Source organism: Macaca mulatta, chromosome 20 (genome assembly GCF_049350105.2).
Source record: "Macaca mulatta isolate MMU2019108-1 chromosome 20, T2T-MMU8v2.0, whole genome shotgun sequence".
Taxonomy (NCBI): domain Eukaryota; kingdom Metazoa; phylum Chordata; class Mammalia; order Primates; family Cercopithecidae; genus Macaca; species Macaca mulatta.
Genome location: NC_133425.1, coordinates 76,488,162 through 76,512,461, shown reverse-complemented (window position 1 = coordinate 76,512,461; position 24,300 = coordinate 76,488,162). Strand labels below are relative to the sequence as shown.

Sequence of the window (24,300 nt, the reverse complement as noted above, 5' to 3'; positions counted from 1 at the left end):
TTTTGTGATACAGTTTTACTCTGTCATTCAGACTTGAGTGCAGTGCCACAATCCTGGCTCACTGTAACCTCCGCCTCCCAGGTTCAAGCGATTCTCCTGCCTCAGCCTCCCGAGCAGCTGGGATCACAAACGCACACCACCATGCCCAGATAATTTTTGTTTTTTTGGTAGAGATGGGGTTTTGCCATGATGGTCAGGCTGATCTTGAACTCCTGACCTCAAGTGATCTGCCCTCCTTGGCCTCCCAAAGTGCTGGGATTACATGTGTGAGCCACCGCACCTGGCCTAATTCCTCGTATTCTTTAAATCTCAGCCTAAGCACTGTGTCTGCAGTGTGGCTTCCCCGGCCCCTCTGGTCAAAAGCCTTCACACCTCAGGGAGCCTCTGAGTCTGGATTTCCCAGAGCAGATTTGGGTGCAAGTAGCTGAATTGGGAGGTGGTCCTGGAAAGTACTGGTTGGAGGAGAGAGGGCAGTGGAGAGGGAAGGAAGCCGACAGAGGGTGCCTGACAGGTGGGTTTTAGGTGGGCCGCTGGGATTCAGTCCCACTGGGACCTTGGAGAGAGCGTGTAGTGCATGCCCCTACGGTGTCCTACTCATTGGTGTCCATTCAAGTCTTCTGAGACAGTTGGAGTAAAGGGGGAGGGTCTTGGAATGCAGATTCCCAGGCCTGGGAACCAGAGGTTCTGGTTCACTAGGAACCTGATCCCTCATGTGATTGTGATGTCCAGCCTCCCACGCTAAATATTTGCACCCAAAAGATCCTCTACGTCACACTCACCTGTCTCCAGCAAGACAGGTGAGCACCATGAGGGGCAGGAACGTGTTTGTCTTCACCATCATACCCTTAGCCATGCAAAGTGGCAAGTGCCCCATTTTAAAAAATGCTATTTAAGAAATAATGTAGCAAACACTGTTTTTTTTGTGTGTGTGTGTGTGGTTTTTTTGAGACGGAGTCTTGCTCTGTCGCCCAGGCTGGAGTGCAATGGCGCGATCTCAGCTCACTGCAACCTCTGCCTCCTGGGTTCGAGCAATTCTCCTGACTCAGCCTCCCAGGTAGCTGAGACTACAGGCGTGTGCCACCATACCCGGCTAATTTTTACATTTTTGGTAGAGATGGGGTTTCACCATGTTGGCCAGGCTGGTCACGAACTTCTGACCTCAGGTGATCTACCAGTCTCGGCCTTCCAAAGTGCTGGGATTACAGGCATGAGCCACAGTGCCCGGCCTGCAGACACAGCTTTATGTGCCTTCTATTTTTTTTTCTTTTTTCTGAGATGGAGTCTTGTTCTGCCACCCAGGCTGGAGTGCCGTGGCGTGATCTCAGCTCACTGCAACAACTGCCTCCCAGGTTCAAGCGATTCTTCTGCCTCAGCCTCCTGAGTAGCTGGAATTACAGGCATGTACCACAATGCCCAGCTCATTTTTGTATTTTTAGTAGAAACAGGGTTTCACCATGTTGGCCAGGCTGGTCTTGAACTCCTGGCCTCAAGTGATCCACCCGCCTGGGCCTACCAAAGTGCTGGGATTATAGGCACAAGCGACCACACCGGCCAGTGCTTTCTAATAGTAACTGATCCCCTCATCACAGAATTGTTATTCCCATTTCATAGATGGGGAGAGCGAGGCATGGAGGGGTAGAGTCACTTGTGAAGGGCACCTGGATGAGATGTGGCAGAGCTGGGATTTGGACCCAGGCAGGAGATCCCATGGTCTGTGACTTTACTCCTCTCTGCTGCCTCTATAAAGATTGGTTCCATTGTCACCACAGGGGCAAGGGGCTGGTCTAGGAAGCCTTTCCACTTCTTGAACTGGACTGGGTGGGAGTTGTGGATCCTGCCTGACCAGGGGCTGTGCCTCCCTCCCCAGCATACCTGGGCTTCCTGTGGATGCTACTGCTCGTGGCCTATGGGCAGAGGGACCCCAGCGCCTACCACCTCAACAGGCACCTCGAGCACAGCTTCACCAGGGGCTTCTCAGGTGTGTTGGGCTTCCGAGAGTTCTTCGAGTGGGCCAACACCACCTTCGTGAGCAACCTGTATGGTCACCCCCCAGGTAAGTCCTGCAGCCCTGGGGCTGTGTCAGCCTCCTTGTGCCTTCTCCCGGCTAGGAACAGACGTAGAGCACTGTCAGCATCAGCGTCGTAAGAAAACCAGGCCGAGTGTGGTGGCTCACACCTGTAATCCCAGCCCTTTGGGAGGCTGAGGCGGGAGGATTGCTTGAGGCCAGGAATTCAAGACCAGCCTGGCAACATGGCGAGACCCTACCTCTACGAAAAATATAAAAATTAGCCGCATGTGGCCGGGCGCGGTGGCTCAAGCCTGTAATCCCAGCACTTTGGGAGGCCGAGACGGGCGGATCACAAGGTCAGGAGATCGAGACCATCCTGGTTAACACGATGAAACCCCGTCTCTACTAAAAATTACAATAAACTAGCCGGGCGAGGTGGCGGGCGCCTGTAGTCCCAGCTACTCGGGAGGCTGAGGCAGGAGAATGGCGTAAACCCGGGAGGCGGAGCTTGCAGTGAGCTGAGATCTGGCCACTGCACTCCAGCCTGGGCTACAGAGCGAGACTCTGTCTCAAAAAAAAAAAAAAAAAAAAAAAAAATTAGCCGCGTGTGATGCCTCATGTCTGTAATCCCAGCAACTCAGGAGGCTGAGGTGGAAGGATTGCTTAAGCCCAGGAGGCAGAGCCTGCAGTGAGCCAAAACTGCGCCACTGCACTCCAGCCAGGGAGACACAGCAAGACTCTGTCTTAAAAAACAACAACAACAACAACAACAAAAAACAGAGAGAGAGAGAGAGGCTGGGCGCAGTGGCTCACGCCTGTAATCCCAGCACTTGGGAGGCCGAGGTGGGCAGATCACTTGAGGTCGGGAGTTTGAGAGCAGCCTGGCAAACCTGGTGAAACCCCGTCTCTACTAAAAATACAAAAATTAGCCGGGTGTGTTGTCGCGTATCTATAGTCTCAGCTACTTGAGCGACTGGGGCAGGAAAATTGCTTGAACCTGGGAGGCAGGGGTTGCAGTGAGCTGAGATCATGACATTGCACTCCAGCCTGGATGAAGAAGTGAGACTCCGTCTTAAACAAACAAACAAACAAACAAAGATAGGAAGGAAGGAGGGAGGGAGGGAGGGAGGGAGGGAGGGAGGGAGGGAAGGAAGGAAGGAAGGAAGGAAGGAAGGAAGGAAGGAAGGAAGGAAGGAAGGAAGGAGAAAAGAAAAGAAAACGTAAACACCGCAGGAGGAGTGGCTTACAACTGTAATCCCAGCACTTTGGGAAGCCGAGACAGGTGGATCATTTGAGGTCAGGAGTTTCAGACCAGCCTGACTAACATGGTGAAACCCCATCTCTACTAAAAATACAAAATTAGCTGGGTGTGTTTGTGCATGCCTGTAGTCCCAGCTACTCAGGAGGTTGAGGCAGGAGAATCGTTTAAACCTGGGAAGCAGAGATTGTAGTGAGTTGACATTGTGCCCTTGCATTCCAGCCTGGGTGACAAGAGTGAAACTCTGTCAAGAAAGAGAGACAGAGAGAGAGAGAGAGAGAGAGAGAGAGAGAGAGAGAGAGAAACAGGAAGGAAGGAAAGGAGGAGAGAGGGAGAGAAGGAAGGAAGAAGAAAGAAAAAGAAAGAGAGAGAGAAAGAAAGAAGGAAGGAAAAGCAGAAGATGGAGGAGGAGGAAGAGAAGAAGAAGAGGAGGAGGAGGGAGGAGAAGAAGAAGAAGGAAGGAAGGAAGCAAGGAAGGAAGGAAGCAAGGAAGGAAGGAAGGAAGGAAACCAATCAATAACCACAGTATCAGATGCTATGAAGGAGAGACTCTCAGAAGGCTGGGTGTACACAAGCAGGGACTCTCCACCTCCCTTCCTCCGATGAAGAGTGGAGAACCTCCTAAGTGAGTAATAACAGAGCTTGAACCAGCTAGGCAAAAACAGTGTGCCAGGCAGAATGAACAACATGAGAAAAGCCCAGCCTCTCACGCCATGGGATACACGTTCTTGGAACCGCAGCGTGTTGTGACTCTCGTGTAGGGTGTGAGTTAAGGATCAGTGAGAAGCAAACCAGGAGAGATGAACAGGCCACATCGTGAAGGATCTCAGGAGTGAGTATCTCATCCTCGAGGAAATGAGGCGCCATTGAATTTCTACATGAAGCTGTGGCATAAATCTGTGGTATAGAAGGATCACTCTGGAAGCATCTGGAAGTTGGAATAAAGGGTGGGCAAGTTGGCTGGGCACAGTGGCTCACACATGTAATCCCAGCAGTTTGGGAGGCCGAGGTGGGTGGATCACCTGAGGTCAAGAGTTTGAGACCAGCCTGGTCAACATGGAGAAACCTCATTTCTACTAAAAATACAAAAAATTAGCCAGGTGTGGTGGCATGTGCCTGTAATCCCAGCTACTTGGGAGGTGGAGGCAGGAGAGTCGCTTGAACCCAGAAGGCGAAGGTTGCAGTGAGCCAAGGTCGCGCCATTGTACTCTAGCCTGGGCAACAAGAGTGAAACTCTGTCTCAAAAAAAAAAAAGGTGGGGGGAGGGGGTGGGCAAGTTAGGATGCTGAGAACACAGGATGAGGGCTGGTGTAGGGACTAGGGACAGTGGTGATGGAGAGAAAGGGATGGGTACATAAGACATGGAAACAGTAGGATGGATAGGATGTAGTAACCACGGGATAGAGGATTGAGGAGAAAGGGCACAGGCATGTCCAGACTGATGATGGGGTGGTGGGGTTCCATTCCCTAAGAGAAGTTGCGCAGGACGCACAGTAGTTTCCAGTTGGAGAGATGGTGAGGTTATTTGGATAAATGTAGCCTATAGTTGGCCATAAACTTCTCTCGGCTGTCTCTATAATGGGTATGCTGAAGTTCACATTAGCCTCGGGCCAGGGAGCTTGGAATGTGTTAAGATTATTTTGACTGCTAGATTTACCCACCTGGTTTTTCTTTTTAGGCTTTATCACTGATGGGAACTCCAAGTTGGTTGGCAGTGCCCAAATTCGTCAAGTGAGGGTCCGGGAAAGCTCTTGCCCTCTTGCCCAGCAGCTGCAGGCATCTCTCAACGGATGCCGTGCGCCATATTCCCTGGATGCTGAAGACCTGGCAGATTACGGGGAAGGCTGGAATGCCACCGCCCTCGGTAATGGCAGTAGCTTTCCCCACGCTTGGCAGTACCAGAGCCAGGACCAACGTCAAGGGTATCCCATCTGGGGAAAACTCACTGTGTATCGGGGAGGAGGCTACGTGGTCCCCTTGGGGACTGATCGCCAAAGCACGTCAAGGTAAGGTTGACTTGATTTATTTGTAGCTGAGTAAAGTCTTTTGCTAGAGTCCACATCTGCTTGGGGAATGTAGTCTTCAAAACAGCGCTGGACCAAGTTCATTCAGGTCCTTGTGGGAGGGCCTGGTGAATTCAGAATCATGCAGGTTGTATTTTCAGGTACCTGGGAACTGAGCCATCTCAGAATTGGAAGGAAAGTCTCTCTCTAGCATTCACAGCCTGGTTGCCTCTGCTAGAGCCAGTCCAGAGATGGGGAGCTCACTACCACTCAAAGCAGTCCGCCCTTAGGCAAGAGGGAAGTAGTTAAGGATCTGTCAAGAATTCTGCAAAGTCTGAGGTTTTACCCTAGTTGTAAGCCAACAAGCTAACCTGTTAACTGTTTCATGGATGCTGGCAGAAGACACAAGATTCCTGGGTCAGAGACAAAGGATTTTGTTACAGCAAAAGTCATAGCAGAACATTACATTGGTTTGAGTCAGTTCGCAACAAAGGGCCATGAAAGATGCCTGCTTGTGCCTGCAATACTGAGCCTGGGGCATTTGATGCTTTTGCAGCAGCAGAAAGAAGCCTGCTCTTTGTCCAAAGGAAGGCATCACCTCATCCCACAAGGTTGCACACTGCAAATACAGCCCTAAGAAGTGACTTGGCTAAAGCACAAGCACAGTCTTGCATTCCAAGAATACCCAGTAAGAACGTGCAGGGATGCTCAGGGTCCATGCAGTCTGACTCAACATGCCCTTGACACAAGAGACCTAGATTTGAAACCCTGGCACTGCTGGATTACAAGCGTGGGCCATCGTGCCTGGCCTTCTTTTTTTCTTGGTTTTTTTTTTTTTTTTTTGAGACAGAGTCTTGCTCTGTTGCCTGGGCTGGAGTGCATTGGCGTGATCTCGGCTTACTGCAACCTCCACCTCTCAGGTTCAAGCAATTCTCCTGCCCCAGCCTCCTGAGTAGCTGGGATTACAGGCACGTGCCACCACGCCTGGCTAAATTTTTTGTATTTTTAGTAGAGACAGAGTTTTACCAAGTTGGCCAGGCTGGTCTCAAACTCCTGACCTCAGGTGATCTGCCTGCCTCAGCCTCCTAAAGTGATGAGATTATAGGCATGAGCCACCATGCCTGGCCCTTTATTTCTTTTTTTGAGATAGTCTCACACTGTCACCCAGGCTGGAGTGCAGTGGCATGATCTTGACACACTGCAACCTCTGCCTCCTGGGTTCAAGCACTTCCCATCTCAGCCTCCTGAGAAGCTGGAATGACAGGCATGCGCCACCATGCCCAGCGAATTTTTGTATTTTTAGTAGAGATGGGGTTTCACCATGTTGGTCAGGCTGGTCTCGAACTCCTGACCTCAGATAATCCACCCACCTCGGCCTCCCAAAGTGCTGAGATTACAGGCGTGAGCCACCGCACCTGGCCATGCCTGGCTAATTTTTGTATTTTTGTGTCTTTAGCGGAGACGGGGTTTCACCATGTTGGCCAGGCTGGTTTCAAACTCCTGACCTCAGGGGATCCACCCACCTTGGCCTCCCAAAGTGCTGAGATTACAGACATGAGCCACTGCACCTGAACTATGTTTCTTCTAACACCATGGCTCTCAAACCATAAAAAGCATCTGAATGCTGGCGGGCTCATCAAAACACGCATTCTGGGCTCCCCTGAGAGTTTCTGACTCAGCAGGTCTAGGGCGGGTCTGAGAATCTGTATTTCCAACAAGTTCCCAGGTGATGCTGATGCTGTTGGTGTGGGGACCACACTTCGAGAATCTCTGCTCTCATGGACAGGAGATGAGGGGTGCCACCACATCACAGCATGGGCTACAAAATGTGACCACTCCCAGGAGCAGCCCTGGTGGCCTGGTGGCCCAGGGAGCAGAGCAGAAGCAGAGGGAGAAGTTGAGACAGGAAGCTCTGGCCTCGGTCAAGGGGCTGCGGGAACATGGAGCCCCTGCAGGGTAGAAGTGCCGCAATGCCACTCTTTTCCGCAGAATTCTCCGCTATCTCTTTGACAACACCTGGCTGGACGCCCTGACCAGAGCTGTGTTTGTGGAGTTCACTGTCTACAACGCCAACGTCAACCTGTTCTGCATTGTCACGCTGACGCTAGAGACCAGCGCCCTGGGTGGGCAGCCTCGCCTGGGAACCCTCTGCGGGGCTCCAGAAGACAGACACTCCTTCCCCTGGGCTGGGGTTCCTGACCTACCTGGGTGCAGCCACCCCAGGGCCACAGCTCCAGAGCAAATAGTTGTTTAGTGAATCTAGGTGTGGGTCTTGGTTATCCTTGCAGCCATGAGTCCTGGGGTCCCCGAAGGCAAAGCATTAGGGTCCTCCACCCTAATTTTCCCCATCTTTCTGGCCTGTTGCCCAAGTTATCCTAAAAGAGCTTATTGAGAGTCCAAAGGCAGCTTATCCATTGCCTAATCCCGAGCTTCCCAGTCTGCTGGGGTTGGCGGTGGCGAGCTGGCAGTGATGGGCAAGGGAGAATGTGACCTGGTAACAGATCATATCAACTAATATAATATTTCACCATACATCAGCACACAGCACAAAGTACATTTTACATCATAATCCAGCACACATGCAACCAAGATGAAATGTTCACAAATAACATGTACTTTAACTCCATGAGGCCGGGCGTGGTGGCTCGCACCCATGATCCCAGCACTTTGGGAGGTCAAGGTGGAAGGACTCCTTGAGCCCAGGAGTCCAAGACCAGCCTGGGCAACATGGTGAGACCTGGTCTCTACAAAATTTAAAAAACAAAAAACTACATGTGATGGGCTCTCATATTTTGTCTTCTATTCTATTTATTCTTCTTCATGCCTCCTTCCCCCCCTTTAAAATGCTGATCACAATCTACTAAAAACCAATTTATAGTCTGTTCAGCTAATGGTCGATTTACCTAACAGCCAACCTCCTCTCCATTGAATACCAAACTTTAAGAAAATATTAGATTACACTTTTAATTATGAAAGTAATATAGGCTGGGAGTGGTGGCTCATGCCTGTAATCCCAGCACTTTGGGAGGCCATTGCCGGTGGAGGGAAGGGGGCAGATCACCAGGTTAGGAGTTCAAGACCAGCCTGGCCAACATGGTGAAACCCCGTCTCTACTAAAAATACAAAAATTAGCTGGGCATGCTGGTGGGCACCTGTAATCCCAGCTACTCGGGAGGCTGAGGCAGGAGAATTATGTGAACCCAGGAGGTGGAGGTTGCAGTGAGCCGAGATCATGCTATTGCACTGCAGCCTGGGTGACAAGAGTAAGACTGCATCTCAAAAAAAAAAAAAAAAAAAAAAGGAATATATATTTGTGTGTCTGTGTGTATGTGTGTTTTTTTTTTTTTTTTTAATTCAGAACTGTGAAAAGTGAAGGGCATTCAATTTCTGTTGTCATTCCCCATTGCTAATAGTTTCTTCCAAATCCTTTTTGGGTTTATTTGTGTATCTTTTTAAAAATTTTATTATTATTATTATTATTTTTTTTTTTTTTTGGAGATGCAGTCCTTCTCTGTCACCTAGGCTAGAGTGCAATGGCATGATCTCAACTCACTGCAGCCTCCACCTCCTGGGTTCAAGAGATTCTGTTGCCTCAGCTTCCCGAGTAGCTGGGATTACAGGGATTCGCCACCATGCCCGGCTAAGTTTTATATTTTTAGTAGAGACGGGGTTTCTCCATGTTGGTCAGGCTGGTCTCAAACTGCTAACCTCAGGTTATCTGCACGCTTTGGCCTCCCAAAGTGCTGGCATTATAGGCATAAGCCACCACGCCTGGCTTTTTTTTTTTTTTTTTTTTTTTTTAGATGGTGTCTCACTCTGTCGCCCAGGCTGGAGTGCAGTGGCGCAATCTCGGCTCACTGCAACCTCCGCCTCCTGGGTTCAAGCGATTCTCCTGCCTCAGCCTCCCGAGTAGCTGGGACTACAGGTGCCCGCCACCATGCCCGGCTAATTTTTTGTATTTTTAGTAGAGACAGGTTTCACCACGTTAGCCAGGATGGTCTCAATCTCCGGACCTTATGATCTGCCCACCTCAGCCTCCCAAAGTGCTGGGATTACAGGCATGAGCCACTGGGCCCGGCCCAAAATGGCTTTAAATGAACCAAGTGGGAGTCAATCGTCATTATATGGGCGGATGTGCTTTATCTAGAGGTGTCTGTGCCCAAAGGCCAACACCAAATGCCGAGGGGAGGGGAGGACCTTCCACTGCAGCCCCTCCGCCCCTTCTGGTGCATCCGCTGTCTTCGGTGTCTACCACGTGTCCACGTTCAGTCCTTTGGGTCTGAAATAACTTTGGTTTTTCCTTGGCCCCAGCCAGCCCTCAAGGGGTTGAGCTTGAGTCATCTGACCTGATGGCTCCTGGTCAGAAGCCATGGCTCTGAGAGAGCAGGTGGCCCCGAGTGAGCAGAACGCACTTTGCTCCCCAGGCACCTTCTTTACACACACGGCCCTGCAGAGCCTCCGCCTGTACCCCTTCACCGACGGCTGGCACCCCTTCGTGGTGGCGGCAGAGCTCATCTACTTCCTCTTCCTCCTCTACTACATGGTGGTGCAGGTAAGGAGCATGCTCATAGCTCATGAGCAGGGTTTGGGGTGCAGGGATGCCTGGTGCCTCACCAACACCTCTCTCCTTCCTTGCAAGTGGGATAGGAAAGGGATTTTTTCTTTCTTTTTTTTTTTTGAGACAGATTCTAACTCTGTCACCAGACTGGAATGCAGTGGCACAGTCTTGGCTCACTGCAGCCTCCACCTCCTGGGTTCAAATGATGCTCCTGCCTCAGCGTCTTGAGTAGCTGGGACTACAGGTATGCACCACCATGCCCTGCTAATTTTTGTGTTTTTAGTAGAGATAGGGTTTCACCATGTTGGCCAGGCTGGTCTCGAACTCCTGACCTCAAGTGATCTGTCTGTCTTGGTCTCCCAAAGTACTGAGATTACAGGCGTGAGCCACTGTGCCCGGCCTGTTTTCGTGATTTTGCCCAGGCTGTCTCGAACTCCTGGGCTCAAGTGATTGTCACTCCTCAGCCTCCCAAAGTGTTGTGGAGTTGTGAGCCACCACGCTCAGCAATTTTTAAAATTAGTTATATATTTTTTTATTATTTTATTTTATTATTTTTTGACACAGAGTCTTGCTCTGTCACCAGGTTGGAGTGCAGTAGTACGATCTCAGCTCACTGCAACCTCCGCCTCCCAGATTCATGCCATTCTCCTGCCTCAGCCTCCTGAGTAGCTGGGACTACAGGCACCCGCCACCACTAATTTTTATATTTTTAGTAGAGACGGAGTTTCGCCATGTTGGCCAGAATGGTCTGGATCTCTTGACCTTGTGATCCTCCAGCTACAGCCTCCCAAGTGCTGGGATTACAGGCATGAGCCACTGTGCCCAGCCTAAATTATTTAGTTTTAATTGTGGGAAATATACATAACATAAAATTTACCATTTTAACCACTTTTAAGTGTTTAGTGGCATTAGGTCCACTCACATCATTGTGCAACTGTCACTACCGTCCGTCTCCAGAAGGATGAACTCTTTTCATGTTGCAAAACTGCAGCCAGCCCGGTGTGGTGGCTCACACTTGTAATCCCAGCACTTTGGGAAGCAGAGGCGGGCAGATCACCTGAGGTCAGGAGTTCGAGACCAGCGTGGCTAACAAAGTGAAACCCCATCTCTGCTGAAAATACAAAAAGTAGCTGGATGTGGTGGCATACGTCTGTAATCCCAGCTACTCAGGGGGCTGAAGCAGGAGAATCGCTTGAACCTGGGAGGCAGAGGTTACATTGAGCCGAGATGGGGCCCACTGCACTCCAGCCTGGGCAGCAGAGTGAGATTCCATCTCAAAAAAAAAAAAAAGAATTTCCTGGGGTTTAAATACCTTCTAGAGGTTTCCATTGGTTAGTCGGTGTACGTCCTATGTAAATGAAGAGGTTAAAGTGGAGTTACAAAGTCATTTACTCGGGGTACACCCTATGTAAATGAAGAGGATATTTCCTGTCACAGCTGAAGTGTTTCCATTTGATTTTGTTCTTATGTTCCCTGCCTCCAGGCCCTATTATCCAACCTCAGTGGGTCTGTGCACAAGGTTGGGGAGAGGCCCGGGCACTCTGTGCATGGGGGGCCAGAGCTGGGGGAGCCTCCCGCCAGAGGGCCCTCTGGGGTGGGGAGGGAGCAGCCCTGGGGATGGGGGCAGTCATGGCCACAGCCTCACGTTCCTTTTCCAGGGCAAGCGCATGAGAAAGCAGACGTGGAGCTATTTCCGCAGCAAGTGGAACCTTCTGGAGCTGGCCATCATCCTGGCCAGCTGGAGTGCCCTGGCGGTGTTTGTGAAGAGGGCTGTCCTGGCTGAAAGGGATCTCCAGCGCTGCCGGAACCACAGGGAGGAGTAAGTGGCTGTCTCCTCAGCCCCCGGCTCCCCATACTGGCCCCTCTTCCTACAGCTCTGTTTGAGGCCCGGGGTCAGAAGGAGGTTTTGGGAAGCTGTGGACGCTCAGGGGATAACGGGGCATGCCTAGCAGGCATAACTCTAGCTGCCACCTAGATTCAGGTGTCGGGCCAGCTGCAAGTGAGTACGATTGGAGATGACTCAGACAAAATAGAACATCTTGTGCAAATCTTCCCAAAACATAGGGCCATGTGGCATCCTGCTTAGGCTCCTCTTGGCCTCTGGGGGAGGCCCTTTGCAAGTATTAGGGCCCCAGTAAGCTCACCTGTAATCCCAGCACTTTGGGAGGCCGAGGTGGGAGGATCACGAGGTCAGGAGTTTGAGACCAGCCTGGCCAACATAGTGAAACCCCGTCTGTACAAAAAATACAAAAATTAGCTGGGTGTGGTGGTGTGCACCTGTAATCCCAGCTACTGGGGAGGCTGAGGCAGGAGAATGACTTGAACCAAGGAGGCAGAGGTTGCAGTGAGCTGAGATCATGCAAGCCTAGATCAGCCCTAGGACCAATGGAAGGACACTAAATGTCCACTATGTGGTAGGCAGGATGTATGCACCTGAGGAAGCATCATCAGAATTGATGAAGGTCAGTGTTATCATCGCCTCATTTAACAAAGACATTGAGGGCAGGCACTTAGGGTGTTTTGTTTTCAGAGTCTGGCTTTGTCATCCAGGCTGGAGTGCAGTGGTGTGATCTCAGCTCACTGTAAACTTTGCCTCCTGGGTTCAAGCTATTCTTGTGCCTCAGCCTCCCGAGTACCTGGGATTACAGGTGTACACCGTAATTCCCAGCATCCTCCTCCTTCTCATCATCATCATCACCGCCCTGGGGGAACTGGGACGCCTCTCTTTCCCAGACCTGTTTCTGGAACTGATAGCCTATGAGATGATGATAAAACTAATCCCACCTCCTGAAATGCCGATCAGTGTAATCTGGCATCCAGATGAGTTCCAGCTGAACTGCTCAAGGTCTCTGAGACGCAGCCATCCCATTTTGATCCCACAGAGCCGTCAGCTTCAGTGAGACAGCAGCAGCCGATGCCGCCCTTGGCTACATCATCGCCTTCCTGGTACTCCTGTCCACAGGGAAGCTTTGGCATCTGCTCAGGTTGAATCCCAAAATGAACATGATCACGGCAGCCCTACGCCGTGCCTGGGGCGACATTTCAGGCTTTATCATTGTCATTGTTACCATGCTCCTGGCTTATTCCATCGCGGTAAGTATCTGCTTTGGGACAAGCTTGGGGCGGGTCTCTGCAGAAGCCAAGGCTAATTGGTGGTGGGAAGTGGACAGTTAGGGTTAGGGAGACCCTGGGAACCCAAGGAAGGTGGTGGCTCTTTTGAGTACAGGGGCTCTTTGCTGTGAGCTCATGCACCAGTCATCTCAAATGGCAAAGGCTGGAGAGCTCAGGTGGGTAGGGTGAGGAGGCATAGATAGGCTCTAGTGCTGAAATGCTCCAGGTTCAGGAAGAATTCCTTTCTGCTTCTAGACCCCTCCTGGATGTGCCAGTTCTCCTGGCTTCCCAGCTGGTCAGAAGGCACAGGGCTAACTCCTAGACACACACAGAACACTGCTGCCATGCTGGGGGATGGATGGGGCCACCACGTCCTTGAGTTGGGGCAGAGGTGGGACGTGAAGGTAGATACATCCACAGGCCATGCCAGTGCTTGTTGTCCAAGACGTGACTCGTGAACTTGGGAGGGCCGATGCCACTTCACTCAGCACTTTAACAGTGAGAGCACATTGACAAGCATGGCCCTGTGTGACCAGAAAAACATAAATGAAAACATGACATTGTTTTGTTTTATTTTGTTTTTTTGAGACGGATTCTTGTTCTGCTGCCCAGGTTGGAGTGCAGTGGCACGATCTAGGCTCACTGTAACCTTTACCTCCCAGGTTCAAGCGATTCTCTTGCCTCAGCCTCCTGAGTAGCTAGGATTACAGGTGTGCACCACCACGCCTGGCTAATTTTGTATTTTTAGTAGAGGCAGGGTTTCACCAAGTTGGTCAGGCTGGTCTCGAACTCCTGACTTCAGGTGATCCACCCACCTTGGCCTCCCAAAGTGCTGGGATTACAGGCATGAGCGACTGTGCCTGGCATTTTATTTATTTTTATTTATTTATTTTTTTTGAGACAAAGTCTCACTCTGTTGCCCAGGCTGGAGTGCAGTGTCACGATCTCGGCTCACTGCAACCTCTGCCTCCCAGGTTCAAGTGATTCTCCTGCTTCAGCCTCCCGAGTAGCTGGGGCTGCAGGCATGTGCCACGACACCCAGCCAATGTTTGTATTTTTGGTAGAAACAGTGTTTTACCATGTTGGCCAAGCTGGTCTCAAACTCCTGACCTCAGGTAATCTGCCCACCTCAGCCACCCAAAGTGCTGGGATTACAGGCGTGAACCACCGTGCCCAGCCAAAAACATTAAATTTTCAATTCTTTTTTATGATAATGTGAGAAACAAAGACGCTCTTACATCCTGGCCTCCACCACCTCCTGATGTCCTTCTAAATACGCCCCGTACTGCCCACCGTGTTCCCATGCGAGCCCCGGCCTTCCACTCATCTCTGGCCTTTAGCACAATCCTGGCCCACACCCTACCCCAGGGCCTTCCCCATTCTCACCCTGGCTCCATCCCGTCTCTTGCCTTCCACTCCTTCCCAATCATCCCATCCACCAGCCCATCACATCCTAGTCCCCACTCCACCCCAACCCTCACCCAGCTCTGCCTCTCTGTCACCGCAGCCCTGACCGCCTTCCATCCCCGGCGCCGCCCCATCTTCCTCTCCCACCCTCGGAAACAGGTGGGGTGCACTGATGGAGTGATGGGGGTGAGTTCTGGAAAGCTGGAGTCTGTGATTTTGGTGAAAGCTCCCGTCTAAACCCTAATGTGGATTTCTTTAGCCCTCCATGCAGTGTCTGGGCTGCAGGGACAGTGCAGTGTCCCATGGGACCAAAAGTCACCAACTCAGAGCCAGAGCCAAGGGCTGCTGGGCCTCCCTCTGACACCGCAGCCCTGGGAAAGTCTTGGGAGTGGGGAGTTGTGGTGAGGGAAAATGTGGTGAGGGGAGGGCCTCCCCCAGGCAGAAGCCCATCATCCGTTCAACCCAGTTCCCCAGAGCGAAGAATTTGGAGCCACAGAGTGCCCAGTTTCATTGCCAGGTATTTGGGCCACATCTGGAGAACACAGCCAGGTGGCTTAGCAGGTGCCTGCGTGAGTCCCAGAGGCACCCTGGGCACTCTCTCATCCTGATGCACACAAAGATGGGCATCATCAACAGGCCGTGGACACAGCAAAGGTTCTGGACAAGGTCATCCAGGCAGCACTTCCAGAAACATGACACACACATGCACACACATGCACATGGATGCACACACATGCACATGTGCACACATACACACGCACACGTATACACATACACATGTATGTGCACAGGCGTGCACATATATACACACATGCACACGCACACGTAAACACATACATACAAATATACACACATACATATGCGCACAAACACTACACATGGATACACACATACACATATACACATGCATATGCACACACATACACATATATACACATACATACACACAAGTGCATATGTGTAGATATTGATGGTCACAGGCATGTACATGTACACTGTCACACAGACACATGTGTGGCCTTGCACGCACAGACCTACAGAGAGAAACACATGCATGCCATATAGAACCAGTTGTGGACCAGGTGCGGTGGCTCACGCCCATAATCCTAGCACTTTGGGAGGCCAAGGCGGGTGGATCACCTGAGGTCCTGAGTTCGAGGCCAGCCTGACCAACGTGGAGAAACCCTGTCTCTATGAAAAATATAAAAATTAGCCAGACGTGGTGGTGTGTGCCTGTAGTCCTAGCTACTTGTGAGGCTGAGGCAGGAGAATCGCTTGAACCCACGAGGCGGAGGCTGCAGTGAGCTGAGATCGAACCATTGTACTCCAGCCTGGGTGACAGAGCAAGACTCCGTCTCACAAACAAACAAAAACCAGTTGTGTATGCACACCCACTTGCACACCCCTTTAGGTACAGTAGCTTGACCAGCCCGGCCAGGGCTGTGGCTGACACAGACTACCCACCCCACTGTGAAACAGCAGGTTTTGTGCTCCTTGGCAGCCTCCTTCCCTGTTCATGAGAATTCTTTCCATGACAGTCGAACTTAATGTTTGGTTGGAAACTCCGTTCCTACAAAACCCTCTTTGATGCGGCAGAGACGATGATCAGCCTTCAGCTGGGAATCTTCAACTACGAGGAGGTAATGGGGTGAGGGCACAGGTGCTGCCATCTACACTGAGCCTCTATGAAGATGAGAAAAAGCACTCCCTGCCCACCCCACCCCGTGCCATCCCTTGGGCCCATGACCTGGCAAGCATCGGGCAAGTTTGGACAAACAGAAATGCTTTCCCTCCCCTAGGTGGACACCCCTGCTAGAGCCCTCAGCTTGCCTTTGGGACCCCTGCTCACAGAGGAACATCGGGCACTGGCTACTCAGGGGAGGGCTGTAGAGGGGTCTCCCAAAGGAAACACCCCCTACCCTGGGCAGAAAGGGCAGCATCTTTGGAGGTGGCAGCGGTGGAAAGTGAAGGGCTGCCCATTCCCTCCTTGCCCAGCTCTCTCAGCCTCAAGCAGAGGGGACCTTCCTGGCTCCAGGCTCTGCCTAGCTCTGAGGACCGTTTTCCCTCTGAGGGTTTCCAGTAGGGGAAGTGGCTGCTGGGACCCAGGACACTCGATGACCCTGGCTTTCTTTCTGACAGGTCCTGGACCATAGCCCAGTGCTTGGCTCCTTCCTCATTGGGTCCTGCATCGTTTTTATGACATTTGTGGTGCTGAACCTGTTTGTCTCTGTCATCCTGGTGGCCTTCAGTGAGGAGCAAAAATACTATCAGGTGAGTCGCTTTGTCCTATTCCTGATCAGCCATTGATGCTGAACTATGAAGAGGCTGGAGCGGCATTAGACTTTAGAGGACTTGAGAGATCATTGTAGCTCAGAGCCCTCATTTCACAGGAGGGGAAACTGAGGCATAGACGGAGGACATTAATTCTCCAAAATCACAAGCAAGTGAGGGCCAGGGCTGGTGTCAGAGCCAGGCCTCCTGATTCCCAGTTTGGGACTCTGTTCACAACACCAGCGACCTCCACCCTGAGTGCACCTTAGAATCACCTGGGGCCTTTTGGAAACAACGGCTGCCCCACCAGAGACCAACACCAACAGAGACCAACACCAACAGAGGAGACCAATACCAACAGAGACCAACACCAACAGAGACCAACACCAACAGAGGAGACCAATACCAACAGAGACCAACACCAACAGAGACCAACACCAACAGAGACCAACACCAACCAAGGCTAATAGCAACAGAGACCAACACCAGCAGAGACCAACACCAACAGAGGAGACCAATACCAACAGAGACCAATACCAACTGAGACCAACACCAACAGAGACCAACACCAACAGAGACCAATACCAACAGAACCTCTGGGGTAATGAGCCAGCCCTTGGTATGTTTGAAGTCTCTTTGGGAATTTTTTTTTTTTTTTTTTTTTTGAGATGGAGTTTTTGCTCTTGTTGCCCAGGCTGGAGTGCAATGGCACAATCTTGGCTCACTGCAACCTCCACCTCCTGGGTTCAAGCAATTCTCTTGCCTCAGCCTCCCAAGTAGCTGGGATTACAGGCACCTGCCACCACACTCAGCTAATTTTTTTGTATTTAGTAGAAACAGGGTTTTACCACGTTGGTTAGGCTGGTCTTCAACTCCTGACCTCAGGTGATCCACCAACCTCGGCTTCCCTAAGTGCTGGAATTACAGGCGTGAGCCACCACACCCAGTCCTCTCTTTGGGTAATTTTAATGTTAATGAACACCCAAGGTTGAGAACGTATACTGCACTCCAAAACCTCAACCCACGTCTTCATGGCTCAGAGGGCAGCAAGCTGGGCACTCATGGTCAACCTCACATCCATTTTTTTTTTCACAGAAAAAAAATACAAATTTTTATTTCTACTAAACTCTCTAACACAGAACACTTTCTGACCAAATGTGTGGAGATTTTCACCAAGCAATTCTCCAGTTGGCCTGCTGAACTCCCTGCAGGAAGAGGGATATGAGCACATAGACTGCAGATTAATAACAGCCACCAGCACCACCCACAGAGCACTCTCTTCACAATGGAAGTTGTGCTGAAGGCTTTGCACATTTTATTTAATCCTCACAACAGCTCTGTGAAGTAGGTATAATTATTCACAACTTACAGAGACAGAAACCAAGGCTCACAGAGTTGAAATCATTTACCTAGAACCACAGAGCTAGAAAGTAGGAAAGGTGGAATTTCAACCTGGGTCTGTCTGACTTGGATGTATGGTTTTGTTTTGTTTTTTTCCTGCCCTTCTGGAGGTATAGCTGTGTGAAGGGTGACATATTATGCAGCTCACCCTTCCTATCCCAGTTGAAAGGTTCTTTCAATCTGTATGCCTAAGCCAGGTGTGGTGGCACACACCTGCAGTCCTAGCTACACAGGAGGCTGAGGTGCGAGGATCACCTGAGCCCAGGAGGTGGAGGCTGCAGTGAGCTGTGATCATGCCACTGCACTCCAGCCTGGGTGACAAAGCAAGATCCTGTCTCAAAAGAAAAAAAAGGAAAAATCTGCCTGTCTAACAAAGAAACCCTTAAGACACTCTTCTTTGAATTTTTCCATTTCTATACAAGAGCAGCAATTTGGTATTGTTGTTGTTTTTCTAAATTGCAAAAGATTTCTTAAAGGTGACATACTCCATCATGTTAAAGGATCATTTTAAAGAGTTATTTTTCCTGGAAACCAGGAAATTATTGCCCACAGGATTCAAGAATGCTAAGAATGCTGCCCCTCCTCTGTTGCTAAATGGTCTCTGGTACACTTGTAATGTGTGTCCCCGATCTGTGTTTGGAAAGGAAACACAAATTTTTACTTCTACTAAACTCTCACTAAACACAGAACACTTCTGTGACCAAATGTGTGGAGATTTTCCCCACACACCAAGCAATTCTCCAGCAGACACCAACTGAGTATCTTATACCGATTGGGCATCCCTAATCCAAAAATCAGAAATCCAGAATGCTCCAAAATCCAAAGTTGTATGCATGCTCACATGAGGTGACACGTGGAAAATTCCACACATAACTACTTAATACAAACTTTGTTTCATGCACAAAATTATTGAAAATACTGAGCCAGTGTTCACTCAGCAGCACATATGCTAAAATTGGAATGCTACAGAGAAGATCAGTGTGACCCCTACGCAAGGAGGTCATGCAAATTTATGAAGTGTTTCATATTTTAAATTTTAAAATAAAAAAAATATATACTGGGCTGGGCCCAGTGGCTCACGCCTGCAATCCCAGCACTTTGGGAAGCTGAGACAGGAGAATCACTTGAGGCCAGGAGTTCAAGACCAGCCTGGGCAATATAGCAAGACCCTATCTGTACAAAAAATACAAAAATTTGCTGGGCCTGATGGCATGTCCCTCTTGTTCTAGCTACTGGGGAGGACAGCTTGAGCCCAGGTAAGCCATGATCACACCACTGCTCTCTAGCCTGCACGACACAGCAAGACCCTATCTTTAAAAAATAAACAAATAAGAATTAAAAATACACATTGTATAAAATGACCTCCAGGCTATGTGTATAAGGTGTATATAAACATAAATAAATTTCCTCTTTAGTCTTAGGTCCTATTCCCAAGATACCTCATTATGTAAATTCCAAAATCTGAAAAAAGTCTGAAACACAAAACACTTGTCATCCCAAGCATTTTGGATAAGGGATACTCAACCTGTATAACAACTATTTACATAGCATTTACGTTGTGTTAAGTATTATAAGTACTTAATGGTACTTATAGATGATGACTTAAAGTACACAGGAGAATGTGTGTGGATTATATGTAAATATTATGGCTTTTTTTTTTTTTTTTTTATCAGAGACTTGACCATCTGAGAATTTTCTTGTGACCTGCCCCTTCCTGGAGCTATCTAGGGGCCTGCCCTAAGTCACTCATTAGCAAAAACTCAGGTGTCATGAAAGAGGGCTCATTATGAATAGCAAAAGATACTCCTGTTAGTAAATTCTAAGGGTTTCAGGAGCTCTGTGACAGGAACCAAGGTCAAAGACCAAATATGGTTCATATTATACCACAATGCCTTTGTCCTGCAAAAAGATTTGATATATCAAAAACAATTTTGTGGCATTGGGGAAATATTTCCATTTTAGCAAGGAAGCAGAGAGCATTGCTAGGTCTGATGCCCAGGTACTCCAACTGTACCTTAATTTGGAGATGCAATTAGGTAGCCAGAGTGGGTTCCTTCTACCAGAAGACTCAACTCATCCATTGTAAATAAATTATATTTTTAACAATGAAGATATATTTCACATGCCATAAAATTAACCATTTTAAATCATACAATTAAATGTTTTTTAGTATATTCACAGAGTTGTGCAAACATCATCACTAATTCCAGAATATTTTCTTTTTTTTTTTTTTTTTTTTTTGGAGACAGAGTCTTGTTCTGTCACCCAGGCTGGAGTGCAGTCGCGTGATCTTGGCTCACTGCAACCTCTGCCTCCCGAGTTCAGGTGATTCTTCTACCTCAGCCTCCCGAGTAGCTGGGATTATAGGTGCCCACCACCACACCCAGCTAATTTTTTGTATTTTTAGTAGAGACGGGTCTTACCATGTTGGCCAAGGTGGTCTCGAACTCCTCATCTCAGGCAATCTGCTAACCTCGGCCTCCCAAAGTGCTGGGATTACAGGTGTGAGCCACCACAGCTGGGCCCAGAACATTTTCAATACCACAAAGAAGCCCCCTACCTATTAATAATCACCTTCCATATCCATGCCTCCAGCCCCTGGCAACCACTAAACTACGTTCTATTTCTTTGGATTTGCCTATTCTGGAAATTCATATTCATATAAATGGGCTCGTACAATACGTGGCCTTTTGTGTCTGGCTTATTTCATTTAGCATCATGTTTTCAAGATTCATCTATGCCGTAGCATGCATCCACATGTCATTCCTTTTTACGGCTGAGTCATATTCCTTTGTGTGGATATAACAACAATGTGCTTATCCGTTCCTCAGCTGATGGGTATTTGGGTTGTTTCTGTATTTTGGCTTTTATAAACAATGCTGCTATGAACATTTGTGGTCAGGATTTCCTATGGACATATGTTTCCACTTCTCTTGGGCATATACCTAGAAGTGACATTTTTGGGTTACACAGTAACTCTTTAATTGTTTGAAGACCTGCCACACTGTTTTCTGAAGCAGCTGTACCATTTTAGATTCCCAGCAGCAATGCGCAGGACCTGTGTACATAAATTCTTCTGTTTGTTTGCTCGCTTGCTTTTGAGAAAGGGGCTTGCTCTCTCACCCAGGCTGGAGTGCGGTGGTGCAATCTCGGCCCACTGGAATGTCGGCCTCCCGGGCTCAAGCCATCCTCCCACCTCAGCCTTCCCAGTAGCTGGGACTGCACCACGCCTTTTTTTTTTTTTTTTTTTTGGTAGAGTTGGGGTTTCCCCGTGTTGGCTGGCCTGGTCTCAAATTCCTGGGCACAAGCGACCCGCCTGCCTCAGCCTCCCACAGTGCTGGAATTACAGGTGTGAATCATCACACTGGCCTGATGTTTAAACTTTTTTTTTTTTTTCTTGAGATGGAATTTTGCTCTTGTTGCCAGGCTGGAGTGCAATGGCACAATCTCGGCTCACTGCAACCTCTGCCTCCTAGATTCAAGCAATTCTTCTGCCTCAGCCTCCCAAGTAGCTGGGATTACAGGCATGTGCCCAGCACGCCCGGCTAATTTTGTATTTTTAGTAGAGACGGTGTTTCACCATGTTGGCCAGGTTGGTCTTGAATTCCTGACCTCAGGTGATCCACCCACCTCAGCCTCCCAAAATGCTGGGATTACAGGTGTGAGCCATCATGCCTGGCTGTGATTTAAAAAGTTATTTGTAGAGGTGGGGTCTCACTATATTGCCCAGGATGGACTCAGATTCCTAGAATCAAGTAATCTTCTCATCTTGGCCTCCGAAAATCCTGGGATTACAGATATAAGCCCCCGTGCTCAGCCTGTACATAAATTCCACCCCAGCCTCTGTTGGCGTGGTAGAGGGCATTTTCTGACCAGTTTACTGAACATGCCTGTTTGGCACCTACATCCCTTATGTGAAGTCTGCCATTCCTGTTTCCTAAAATTTGTTCTTTCTTTGCTTTAAGTCACTCTTAAATATGTATATATGGTTGAGAAGTGTCCGGAGAGAAACACCTATTGAGTTTTTCATTCCCAGAACTTCCTCCCATACCAAGCCAGGCCAGAGGATAAACACAGCAAGCAGAAGGAATAATAATAAGGAACTAAAGGGCCGGGTGTGGTGGCTCACACCTATAATCCTAGCACTTTGGGAGGCCGAGGTGGGTGGATCACCTGAGGTCAGGAGTTTGAGACCAGCTCCATCAACATGGTGAAACCTTGTCTCCACCAAAAATACAAAAATTAGCTGGGCATGTTGGTGGGTGCCTATAATCCCAGCTACTCGGGAGGCTGAGGCAGGAGAATCGCTGGAATCCGGGAGGCAGAGGCTGCAGTGAGCCGAGATTGAACAACTGCACTCCAGCCTGGGTGACAGAGCCAGACTCTGTATCAAAAAAAAGAAAAAAGAAAAAAAGAATGAAAGGAGCCACCACCAACACTCTGACCTACAGGAAAAGGGGAGACGCTTATCTCAGAAGGGGGCCCATGTGCTGTTTAACTTCAGGGTCAGCCGCCCAGCCGAGGCTTACTCTGCGCTGGCTTGGGAATTTGAAATGTTGCCGTGAAAACCCAGTCATCCTCAACAGAGAGGAGGAGGGACCCTCTGAGGATAAAGGATGGAGCACACACCCTTGGGATTCCTAGAGGGAGGCCTTCCCACCCTAAAAAAGCTCTGAACAGTGAAGGGACCTAGGTTGGGACCAAACTGGACAATAAAACTGATTTGAGCTGGGCACGATGCAATGGCTCAAGCCTGTCATCATCCCAGCACTTTGGGAGGCCGAGGCAGGCGGATCACTTGACGTCAGGAGTTTGAGCCCTGCCTGGCCAACATGGTAAAACTCTCTCTCTACTAAAAATATAAAAATTAGCCTGGCTTGGTGGCAGGCGCCTGTAGTCCCAGCTACTCAGGAGGCTGAAGCAGGAGAATCGCTTGAACCCGGGAGACAGAGGTTGCAGTGAGCCAGATTGCGCTACTGCACTCCAGCCTGGGTGACAGAGCCAGACTCCGTCTCAAACAAAAATAAAAATACATAAATAAACAAACAAACAAATAAATAAATAAATAAAAACTGTGATTTCGCCTTAGACAGAAAAACCCCCAAAGAAGATGGTTCTGTGTACATTGCTTGGTTCTTTCTCTCTTGCAGCTATCGGAGGAAGGGGAGATCGTAGATCTGCTGCTGATGAAAATATTCAGTTTCCTGGGCATTAAGTGTAAGAGAGAGGAGCCTGAAAGCAGCAGGGAGCAGCCTGGGTCCCTGTCCCAGACTCGCCGCTCTCAACCAGCACAAGCTTTGCCCAAGGTCTAAGCTGTTCGTTCACACGCCACCGTCTATGAATGGGGACGCCCAGGGCCTCGGACCTGCACTTACCAGTAACTCTGTAGTCTTTCTAGGTCATAGCTTTTGTGTCCATTGAAGAATTACCAAGCCCAGCAAGTAAAAAAAATTAGAATAACAGAGACATATATAAAATTGCCAATACTATGAGAGCTTCTTTGTTCAAATGTATTTCCTCTTATTAGGAATAAAACAAATATTACCTGGAGTTTGGGAAAACAGTTTCCTCCACAGACTAATTATTTCGTCTTTTTGGTCCATTGGGGATTGCTTTTGAATGATTCTAGTTCAGGGCTTCTCAAACTGTCCGAGAGATGCTAATGGATGCTGTATTAGTTTCCCAGAACAAAGTGTCACAAACTGAGTAGCTTAAAACAACAGAAATGTATTCTGTGCCGGCTCTGGAGACTGGAAGTCTGCAATCAAGATGTTAGCAGTGGCCGGGCGCCGTGGCTCACGCCTATAATCCCAGCACTTTAGGAGGCTGAGGCGTGCGGATCACTTGAGGCCAGGAGTTTGAGAGCAGCCTGGCCAACATGGTGAAACCCTGTCTCTACTAAAGATACAAAAATTAGCCAGGTGTGGTGGTAGACACCTGTAGTCCCAGCTACTCAGGAGGCTGAGGCAGGAAAATCACTTGAACCTGGGAGGCGGAGGTTGCAGTGAGTCTAGGTGGCACCGCTGTACTCCAGCCCGGGTGACAGAGCAAGACTCTGTCTCACAAAAAAAGAAAAAAAAAAAAAAGAGAAAGAAAAGAAGGAAAAAAGATGTTGGCAGTGCCATGCTCCCTCTGAGGGCTGTAGGGAAGAATCCTTCTTGCCTCTTCCAGCTTTTGGTGTTGGCCAGCAAGCCTTGGTATCCCCCGGCTTCTAGATGCATCACTCCCAGATGGGAAGAAGCTTGCTGAGAGCCTGTGTTCCTTCTCCTCTTCTCAGGACAAT

The 24,300-nt window shown here is 49.3% G+C and overlaps 1 protein-coding gene and 1 non-coding gene across 3 annotated transcripts in view; both read left to right on the top strand.

Moving 5' to 3' along the window:
• LOC717465 (polycystin-1-like protein 2) overlaps positions 1–23,580 on the top strand; it is a 126,784-nt gene extending 103,204 nt beyond the window's left edge. For both annotated transcript variants that reach the window (XM_077986940.1, XM_015126689.3), the window contains exons 35-43: positions 1,868–2,053; positions 4,945–5,272; positions 7,259–7,392; positions 9,694–9,821; positions 11,486–11,646; positions 12,710–12,920; positions 15,884–15,985; positions 16,485–16,616; positions 23,168–23,580. In XM_077986940.1, the coding sequence (XP_077843066.1) occupies positions 1,868–2,053; positions 4,945–5,272; positions 7,259–7,392; positions 9,694–9,821; positions 11,486–11,646; positions 12,710–12,920; positions 15,884–15,985; positions 16,485–16,616; positions 23,168–23,329 (1,544 nt within the window). In that variant the 3' untranslated portion in view covers positions 23,330–23,580. The remainder of the gene's footprint in view (positions 1–1,867; positions 2,054–4,944; positions 5,273–7,258; positions 7,393–9,693; positions 9,822–11,485; positions 11,647–12,709; positions 12,921–15,883; positions 15,986–16,484; positions 16,617–23,167) is intronic.
• Positions 18,944–19,049, top strand: LOC114674558 (U6 spliceosomal RNA). Its single transcript, XR_003725703.2, has one exon. It is a non-coding gene; the product is annotated as a U6 spliceosomal RNA (small nuclear RNA).
• Positions 23,581–24,300: the final 720 nt, after the last annotated feature.